The 9,466-nt window shown below is 34.8% G+C and overlaps 1 protein-coding gene across 8 annotated transcripts in view; it reads left to right on the plus strand.

The window, feature by feature from the left end:
* Fam172a (family with sequence similarity 172 member A) overlaps positions 1-9,466 on the plus strand; it is a 432,511-nt gene that overhangs the window by 189,929 nt on the left and 233,116 nt on the right. For all 8 annotated transcript variants that reach the window (XM_029468399.1, XM_021180172.2, XM_029468404.1 and 5 more), the window contains one exon: positions 2,425-2,643. In XM_029468399.1, coding sequence (XP_029324259.1) covers positions 2,425-2,643 — 219 coding nt within the window. The remainder of the gene's footprint in view (positions 1-2,424; positions 2,644-9,466) is intronic.

Below are 9,466 nucleotides of genomic sequence, written 5' to 3' on the forward strand. Positions count from 1 at the left end.
TGCTCAGAGGGTCTGATGCTCAGAGGGTCTGATCCTCAGAGGGTCTGATGCTCAGAGGGTCTGATGCTCAGAGGGTCTGGTGCTCAGAGGGTCTGATGCTCAGAGGGTTTGATGCTCAGAGGGTCTGTTGCTCAGAGGGTCTGATGGTATGGAGATAGGAGTTTGGTGATTAAGTTATATATTGGTTTGGTAATTCTGGTGACTATCAGCTTTGCTCACAATTGTTCTCACTGAGGTTCTTATATTAGGATATTGATTATGTAACACAAATATCATCTTATATAATCAATAATATAAGTATCACTCTGTTGCCCCGAGTTTAACTATTCCTATCATCATTACACTGGAGTACACAATGCTTGCACCTCCTTTGAAATTTAAAATTCCATATGGAATTTTTAGCTTGTGTATAAGTATAAAAAAGCTCTCTTTGTGTGTGTGTTTGTGTGTCTGTCTGTCTGTCTGTCTGTCTGTCTGTCAGAGAAGACAGCAGAGAAGCATGACAGGAGACCACTTACTCACAGTACAAAATCTACTAAGGAGGCAGTTTTATTTTTGGCCTGTGGTGACCTTTTGTGACTGTTCCTCACACCAGCAGCAGTATACTGCATGTCCACATTTCACCATGGTTAGCAGAGTGTAACAGGGCTCTTTAACTTACTGTGGTGGGAGGAGAAGTTCCAGGTGAAATTTGAGAAGGGTGTGAAAAGTTGTAAGAGCCACAAGGAAGAGAGCTAGGGACTTCCTTCAAATGTGATTTTAATAATTAGTCAAGTGTGTCCAACTGTAGAAAATCACCAAGTGACAATCTGTCTACCTGACAGTGAGCACAATGAATTACAAGACTTTTGAATAGCTCTACAGATTAGAATAAAGCAGACCCAAATAAAGTGTCTTTTGTTGGTAAAACTTTTGACTCAACAGCTAACAGACTTAAAAAAGAAAGCATGCAACATCTCTCTTTCTTTGAAGTAAAATGTTTTAATTTTTAAAACTTTACTGGTGATTAATAAAAGAGGCAAAAAGTTTATTAAAGGATCTGTTGAAGGGTGTGTGGAATTTTTTCATCACATAGGAATATAGTATTAGTTTTCGATGTGTAAAAGGATTATATCTTAATTAATAGTACTATTTACTAGGTAGGCATTAAAAATGGAAAGAGTTATTCCAGTGAAGTCTACAGCTAGTTCAGAAGTAAAAGGCCAACACCGCCGCATAGCATTCTTAAAAATAAGAACTTGGGTCTATGTCAATATTGATCTTATGTTTGGTTTTGTTGTTAAAAATTTGAGTTGATGATCTTCATGTAGAAAATTTTATGACTATAGTTTTAAAAACTACATTTGTTTTTAGTAGTTTTAGGGATTTTTACAAACTTTTTTTCCTGTTGTTCTTGTGGTTTTGCTATAATGTATTATATTTCTAGATACGACCTTAAAGATAAGGGCAGAATTAGGACATTTACAAAACTGAATAGAAAAGACATAGAATTGGGAGCAAACAATTTTACTCCTTAAACTTCATAGTGCTTGCTGTGTTTCTAAGGTTTAGATTAGTTCATCAATTGAGCCTTAATGTCCTTTTTTTTAAAAAGAAAAAATCATAATTGCAGAAATGTTTGCCAATGAGGAGTGAATAAGGAAGGAAAATGTATGTTTAAAATCTAAAGCCCTAATAGCTCAAAACATTGTGTTTTTAAACTGTAGAACTTAGATTTTCAGGACAAGGACACTAGTTCTTAAACAAGGTAGCATGTTACTGTGGCCTGAGATATGAAGCAAATTTTAAGATTAAACAGTTTCTACTCATTGTTTTGTTGGTTTATATTGCTCTCTGAGTTTTCTTTTTTTTTTTTAGTCTTTCTGGATGGGAAAGAAAATAAGATCCAAGGTACATAGGTGATATAGTTTTCTCAACATTATACAGAATGTGATTGCAATGCGTTCTTGTGTGATAAATTCTTTTAACTACACTTCAAGTAGATTATGTTTTATTTAAAATTCATTATTTTTCTCTGTAGCAATTTTGTCCTTGTACTTTATTCTAATAGATAATATATGTTTATTTGTGCAAACAGCTTTAATCTTTAAAATATTTAGTCCATATTCTTTCCTTTTTTTTTTTTTTTTTTTTTTTTTGGTTTTTCGAGACAGGGTTTCTCTTTATAGCTCTGGCTGTCCTGGATGGAGCTCACTTTGTAGACCAGGCTGGCCTCGAACTCAGAAATCCGCCTGCCTCTGCCTCCCGAGTGCTGGGATTAAAGGCGTGCGCCACCACGCCCGGCTTCCATATTCTTTCCTAAAAGAATATTTTAGTTACTTGAAACTATATTGAACCACCTTTCCTAATGTTTTAGGAACATCTTCATGAATTGAAATAAATTCTGATATTTAATTGTAACACTTTTTTTTAATTTCAAAACAGGAAGGGTATGGAGTCATAGTCCTGAACCCAAATGAAAACTATATAGAAGTGGAAAAGCAGAAAATGCATAAACAGTCATCTTCTGATGGTACAGATGAGCCAGCAGGGAAGCGGGAAAGGAGAGATAAGATCTCCAAGGAAACAAGGAAGCGTCGTGATTTCTATGAGAAGTACCGCAACCCTCAAAAGGAGAAAGAAATGATGCAGCTGTTTATCAGGGTAAGAAAGAGAAAAAGTCTCTTTTTTGTTCTTTGGTTTTCTTAGGATTTCATTTCATTTCAATTACTTAATGGTTTTTGGAAGCTGTTGACTCTTTTAGTTTTAAGCAAACGTTCATTTTTCATAGTTACCTGTCTGCCTGCATGGGATTTTTTAAATTTAAGTTACAAAACACTTTATAGAATCTCCAATGCAAATACTTTTGTCTTTTGTGTGTGTCATTTGCTGTTTCAAGGAACAGTTTCTAAGGTCTTAATATGATGTTTGCAAAAGGCAGAAGCCTTTTTAATTCACTCCCCCAGCACATATTAATGTGTTATGAGAATAAATATAGCAGAATGAGTTTAAAGCAAGATATAAGGCTGTTACCATCTCAGGGACAGTTTCCAGCAGATGATGTTTGTGGCCACCTATCCACCCACAGTGTCTAAAGCACATCCAGAGGAAAGCGACTAATACTTCAATCCGTATCTAAGCTCGGAGCATCCTGAGGACAGCATTGGTGATGTCTGACCCGTCACTCAGAGTGAGCAGTCGACTCTGTAGCACAGCATCATGGAATCAGCCCTTTCAGTGGTGCCACCCACGCACATTGAATTTTGTACTGATACACATGAACGTATTTATGCACATTGGTGTCTTCTTTTATGATACATTTTTTAAGTGTTTTTGTTTGCTAGAATTTAACAGTTAAGTATGAAAAAATGCTCCTAGAGAGGGAAGATAGTAAATTCGTATGTTCTATAAAGTTCAATGGCTCAGTACATTTAAACTTTAAAATCAATATTTTGTGTTTATGGAGAGGGTTGGGGACGAGACAAGGGTCACAGGTGCCCCACATTTGCCTGGAACTTGCCATGTATCCCAGGCTTCACTTAAACTGGAATATAGTTCTTCTCTTTCTCCGCTGACATTACAGTGGGACTCACCAGGCCTGGCTCTACCCTGTAGAGTATTAGCAACATTCATGTTTATATTTATCCTATATTAAAGATTATTAATTAAATACTTATGCTATATATATTTGAAGGAAATGCATTGATTATTGGTTTTAGTTATTTATTTTCTTTTAGGTCATGATGGTCTTTCTTGTTGTAGAAGTTGAGATTTAATACTAATGACCAGTCATGCATAAATTCTCAAGACACTGAAAACAGTGCCCTGACCAGAATACACAGACTGTATGAGTCAGAATATTTATGTACAGTGTAATATTTCAAATTTTGTAAATCCTTCTACTGTTTAATACTTATTGGAAATAATTACTCAATTTAGAGTTTCTAAGTATTCTGCTTTTCCTACTGTAGATATATAATGTCTTTGTACACCTACATCAAAGTTGTGATACTAGCCTGTAGGTCAATCAGTTGTCCTTAGATTCTTGCCATATCATCCAATCAGTAAAGCACCATTTATGGCAAAGTTTGTCTCTTATGCAGATTCTAAAATTTAATTTTATGAGGCCTTTTACTACTCCAGCCATAGAGTCTCCATGTGTGTATGTGAAAGACGAGCAGCACAGTGGTGTGCTTATTTCTTCCTTATTGGCTTGTAATTTCTACAGATTAAGAAGTGTCTCATGCACCTACTTGAAGAGTTCCTCTCCCTTTGTCTTTGCATTTTCTCTTGCCACATTGCTTGGGTGCTGCCCCACCCACCTCCTCGCTATTTTTGTATGCATATTGTTTTCTTTATTTTCTTCATCTCTGCTTCTCAATACTCTATTAAGACTTGGTCTCTTTTGGTTTGTCTTTTTACTTTAGGTTTAATTGTTTTATAATTTTAATATACTAGCTATTTCTACTTCTTTTTAAAATCTTGTTTATTTATTTGTGGAGGAAGAGTGGACGATTGGCTTTTTTGTTCCATTTGTCCTAAATGAAGTTCTCATGTTCAAACACTTATCAGATTTGTATGTGAATCTTTAAGTTAATAACATATTTTCTTAACACTGTTTCTCTTAAAATCACCTAGGATTGTGCATAATAGCATTTGTACAATGAAAGACCCAAACACACTTCATTTTATAATGGGAAAGAGATGTCTCATTGGATGTATAGTGCATCCATTTATAGATAAAATTGACCTACTCTAAATATTATTTTGTCCTTCTACATGTCTGTGAATATTATCATTATTAGCAGTTTTAGAATCAGAGCATTGTATATGAGGAGAAATTAACTATTATTTGTAGTTTTCTTAATCATTTATTTATGTTTAGGAATTCTCCTCTGTTCTTTGAAAGATTCATACTATAAGTTTTGATCATATTCTCCAACCCTGAACTCTTCTCAGATCTACCTACCCAAACTCATGTCCTTGGTTTGTAATAACCCATAAGGACCAATTAATGCTACCCATCTATAGGTGGATGTGTGATATTTCAGTAAAGTATGGTTGACTTACTGGCATGTACACTCTTAAATAAAACTGTCTCCTTTCCCAGCAGCTAATGTTTACCAGTAGCTCCATTGCTAGGGGTAGAATTTCATGCCCAAATTCCATTAATATAATGGGATTTGGTCTGGCTTGGTTTTGCTCGAGTTTTGTATAAGACCTTGTATCTGTCCAAACTTATGTTCTTGGCCCTATAATTGTGCAGGGCGTGGGTTTCATCCTATGTAGTAGGTTTTAAGTCAAATCATACACATATGTACATTGGTTGGCTACATTACATGAACTGATGCACTGGCTACTGTTTAGGATCATATAGCTAGGAAATGGAAGTAATTATGATGGACTCTTTGTTCCCATATATCTATACCATACTGTTCTGCCCAGAGAAAGCAAACTATAGAGCTGAAACATGAAAATTGAATCGCATGTGGTAAAATTGTGACTTGGTATGGTCATATCTGGTTGTGATAAAGATTGATTCTTTTTAAAAATTACATTTATTTTTTAGGATTTATTTATATTTTAATGTGAGTCGATGATTTGCCTGTATGTGTTATATATGTACTTGTGTATGTGCAGTGCCCTGGTGACCAAAAGAGGGCATCAAGGCCTCTGGAAATGGAGTCATAGATGGTTCTTAGCCACCATGTGGGTGCTGGAAACTGGACCCTGATCCTCTACTTGAACAACAAATACTCTTACCTTGGCAATTTCTTCACTATGTGTGTGTGTGCATCTGCATACATGCCTGTGTATGTGTATGCTTGTGGGTACACACATGCCACATCATGAATGTAGAAGCCCGAGGACAACTGTGGAAAGAAGGTTCTCTTCAACCAAATGGGTCTTGGATATTAAACTCAGGTTTTCAGGCTTGCCAGCCATTTGCTTTGTCCATTGAGCCATCACACCAGTCTTAACAAAGACTTCCGACCAGTTATAAAGAATAAAGACGGGCTGGTGAGATGGCTCAGTGGGTAAGAGCACCCGACTGCTCTTCCGAAGGTCCAGAGTTCAAATCCCAGCAACCACATGGTGGCTCACAACCATCCGCAATGAGATCTGACTCCCTTTTCTGGAGTGTCTGAAGAAAGCTACAGTGTACTTACATATAATAAATAAATCTTAAAAAAAAAAAAAGAATAAAGACAATATGGTTTTGCTTAATTGGATAATTAATATTGATTCAGACTTATAGATAAGTAGACTGTGATCAAGATAGTATAAACTCTATGGGGACCAAAATCTTAGACTGTTTCACTTAGTTCACTATCTACTACTGAGCCTGGAAGAGGTCCATCCTAAGATATATGTGTATAATAGAGTCTTCTGAATGGCTTTTGAATACGATGATGCAGCCATTAATTAAAATCCCAAGGTATACTTATTTGCTTTATGAAAAAATGTACACTGCTAAAGTATACGCTTGCTTTTTCTATATGGTTGCATTTTAACTAAAACAAATAAACAAAAACTATATTATTAGCTTCCTATCCAGTCCAGTGTCCAAGATAAGATTCTAAAAATTAAGTAATATTTCATTAATATCATTAGTATTTTAAGATTTATTATTGATGGATTTATACATAATTGAATATATAAAATAGTATCCTGTTTTCACTTTTTAGCCATAATTGCTAAAATTGTGCTAAAATTTTGGGTGGAAGTGGAAATATTTTATCCTTAGCTTAAAGTTATTTCTGTTTCACAAATGTGCTCACATTGACCATAATGATGTTTGCGTTACACATTTATTCTATTGTGTTTACACTCTTGGTACTTTGTCAAATCTGTTACTTTGTTTTCTTTCTTCTCTTAATCTTGATTCTACCCAGATGAACTATTGCTCTACTGCTATTGCTAATAACTGGTGTTTACCAAAACTTCTGAAAATAACCACAAGTAGTTAGCTTTTTCACACTTCATCATTTGCTACTTTGAGATAGCTCTTGAATTTTTGCCTCATAATTTTGTTATGATTATTGTTAGCGTGCATTTTATTTTCCTATATGATCTTTCTATTATCCTCCAAATCTTTGAGTATGCGTTATACCTTTTTCCATTCTGTTTCAATCTTTAACAAGAAGCAGATAGAAGCATTTTTTTCCCAGTAGTGAAAATTCCATACTAAGAGAATCAAGAAACAATTCAAAACTTACTAGAAGTTGAAACCCAAAAAGAGAGCAAACCAAGAAAATTAGAACCTGGTGTAGAGATAACTAGATAAACATGCCTTAAATATAGACATGAAGATTATTTATATATCAAATGATCTTTTAATAATGATGATCTGTTCGTAGTACTTATTGAATAAGAGTAGAATACAGACAAAGGTAGAGTTGATGCAGTCATCTAACATGTGTTTGGGATGACTTGGCTGTCTCTTTCCTAAGGTGAGACTAAGTGTTAGGGTGTTCTGATGGCAAGTAAAGATTACAACAAGTACACATTTTGTGAATTTTTTAAAAACAGAAAAGTGGTTCTAAATTTGGAGATAAGGTCAAAAGCTACATGACCATTCCAAAAATGTCCAAATGTGAAGGAGACATTGTAGAACCTTTGGAGAGGCTGCCATTGCATATTGAAGATACTTGAATGTGTGTCGACTGACTGCTTGTTGGCATCCATCTGAAACTCCATTTCTTGACATGCAGGATCTTTGCTATAGTCTAGTTTTCTGACTGATTTTTAAAGACTTTATTTTAACTTCTTTCACTCTTTTTCACTTGAATTTTTGCAGTTATTAAGAATGCACCAACTCTGAGAAAACTGAGGATTTTTTTTTTTTAGAGTAACTTTGATATTTTGAATTGAGCATGTTGACAGTGTTAGTGAGGATTGACAAATGTCACACTGTCTTGCTTACTGTTGTCCCTCTAGCCATTTCGATGTAGAATTTAACAAAATGAGGTTTGTGTAAGTTCAGCACAAGCATTATTTAATACTTGGAACCACCTATTTTCATAAACAATGTCTTACTTATGCAAAACGCTTTAAAAATAAGTACTCCAGATTTTGTAGTTTTTCTGATTTTGGGACTTTTGTATAGACTCATGATATTAAGTACCATAAAATTCAAATACTTTTGAGTAGTGACCATCTTACATACTCAAAAATTTGCATTTTTTTCTTCTCTGGTTCCTAATAAATAGCCAATATCTTTTCAAGTTTATATAAGTATCTAATATACATTATATAATATAGCTTAATTAGCACACATGTCTAAAACCATAAGCTTAGTCAAGTGTATTGCATTTGCTGAATGCCTGTGAGTAGGTGTGACTAAAGAGTGGGTTCTGTGGTACCTTTCTGATGCATGACGAGCAGAACATAAGGGATCAAAGGACTTACTCTTTCATGTAGCAACTTCCTTAACTATGAAATAATATACTTGCTATAATACATTATGGACTATTAAGGGGATTGATTTGGTCTAGGCAATAAACGTTGTCAGACATGCCTGGCAGGAAAACCTGCTTAATATGTTTTGTAATAAGATGGAATTTTTTTGTTCTTGAAAACATCTGCCAACTCAATTCAAGAGTGAAGACAGAAAATGTCATCAGTTCTGTGGTAATTCTATAAATTTAGTTTCTCTTTGAGCAACACATATCAAGACATACAAAACTCCCAGTGTTAACCACCACTGGTTATAATACTTTGTAAAATGATGAAACAAAAACATTTTATTTTTATATAATGTGTTAATTAATTCATTATGAATTTTAATATTTCAGCTGATAAAATTTAATAAGCAACTTGCCAACAGATCATTTTTTAAAAGCATCTGTTTTTTAATGTGTTAGGTTGAGAACTGAGTTAAATAGCTAAATATGTACATATTCATTTTAAAAACTGAATTTCCACCCTCATAACTATGGACACACAGTTTTCACTTCTTGAACCACCAGGGGCTGCTGCTGTCCACTTTGGATTTAGCATTGCTTAGAAATGAGCACTATATCCTTAGCTTTCTTTAGCCCCCAAATCCTTATGACCACATAAAGAAAAAATGTATTGCCTGATAGCTATAATAATCAGTATAAAATTACTTTTATATGTGTGTGTGCACACACACACACACACATACACACACATGCAACCTACTTCCGCTACATGTTACTTATATTTATATGTTTTCAGGACTGACCATTTGGTCTTTGTTAACCAATAGATATAAATGTAACAACAGCTAATGAAAAAGAAGCCCATAGCTCAGTAGTGAAAGCACATGCCCTTAATCTCAATACTCAGGAGGCAAAGGATCCCTGTGAGTTCAATGCCACCATGATCTGCAAAGAGATTTCTAGCACAGCAAGATTACTCAGAGAAGCCCTGTTTTGAAAGAGCAAGGCTGTTGGGGAGGGAGAGAGGGAGGGAGGGAGGGAGGGAGAGAGAGAGAGAGAGAGAGAGAGAGAGAGAGAGA

The sequence above is a fragment of the Mus caroli genome, chromosome 13 (genome assembly GCF_900094665.2).
Source record: "Mus caroli chromosome 13, CAROLI_EIJ_v1.1, whole genome shotgun sequence".
Classification (NCBI taxonomy): Eukaryota; Metazoa; Chordata; class Mammalia; order Rodentia; family Muridae; genus Mus; species Mus caroli.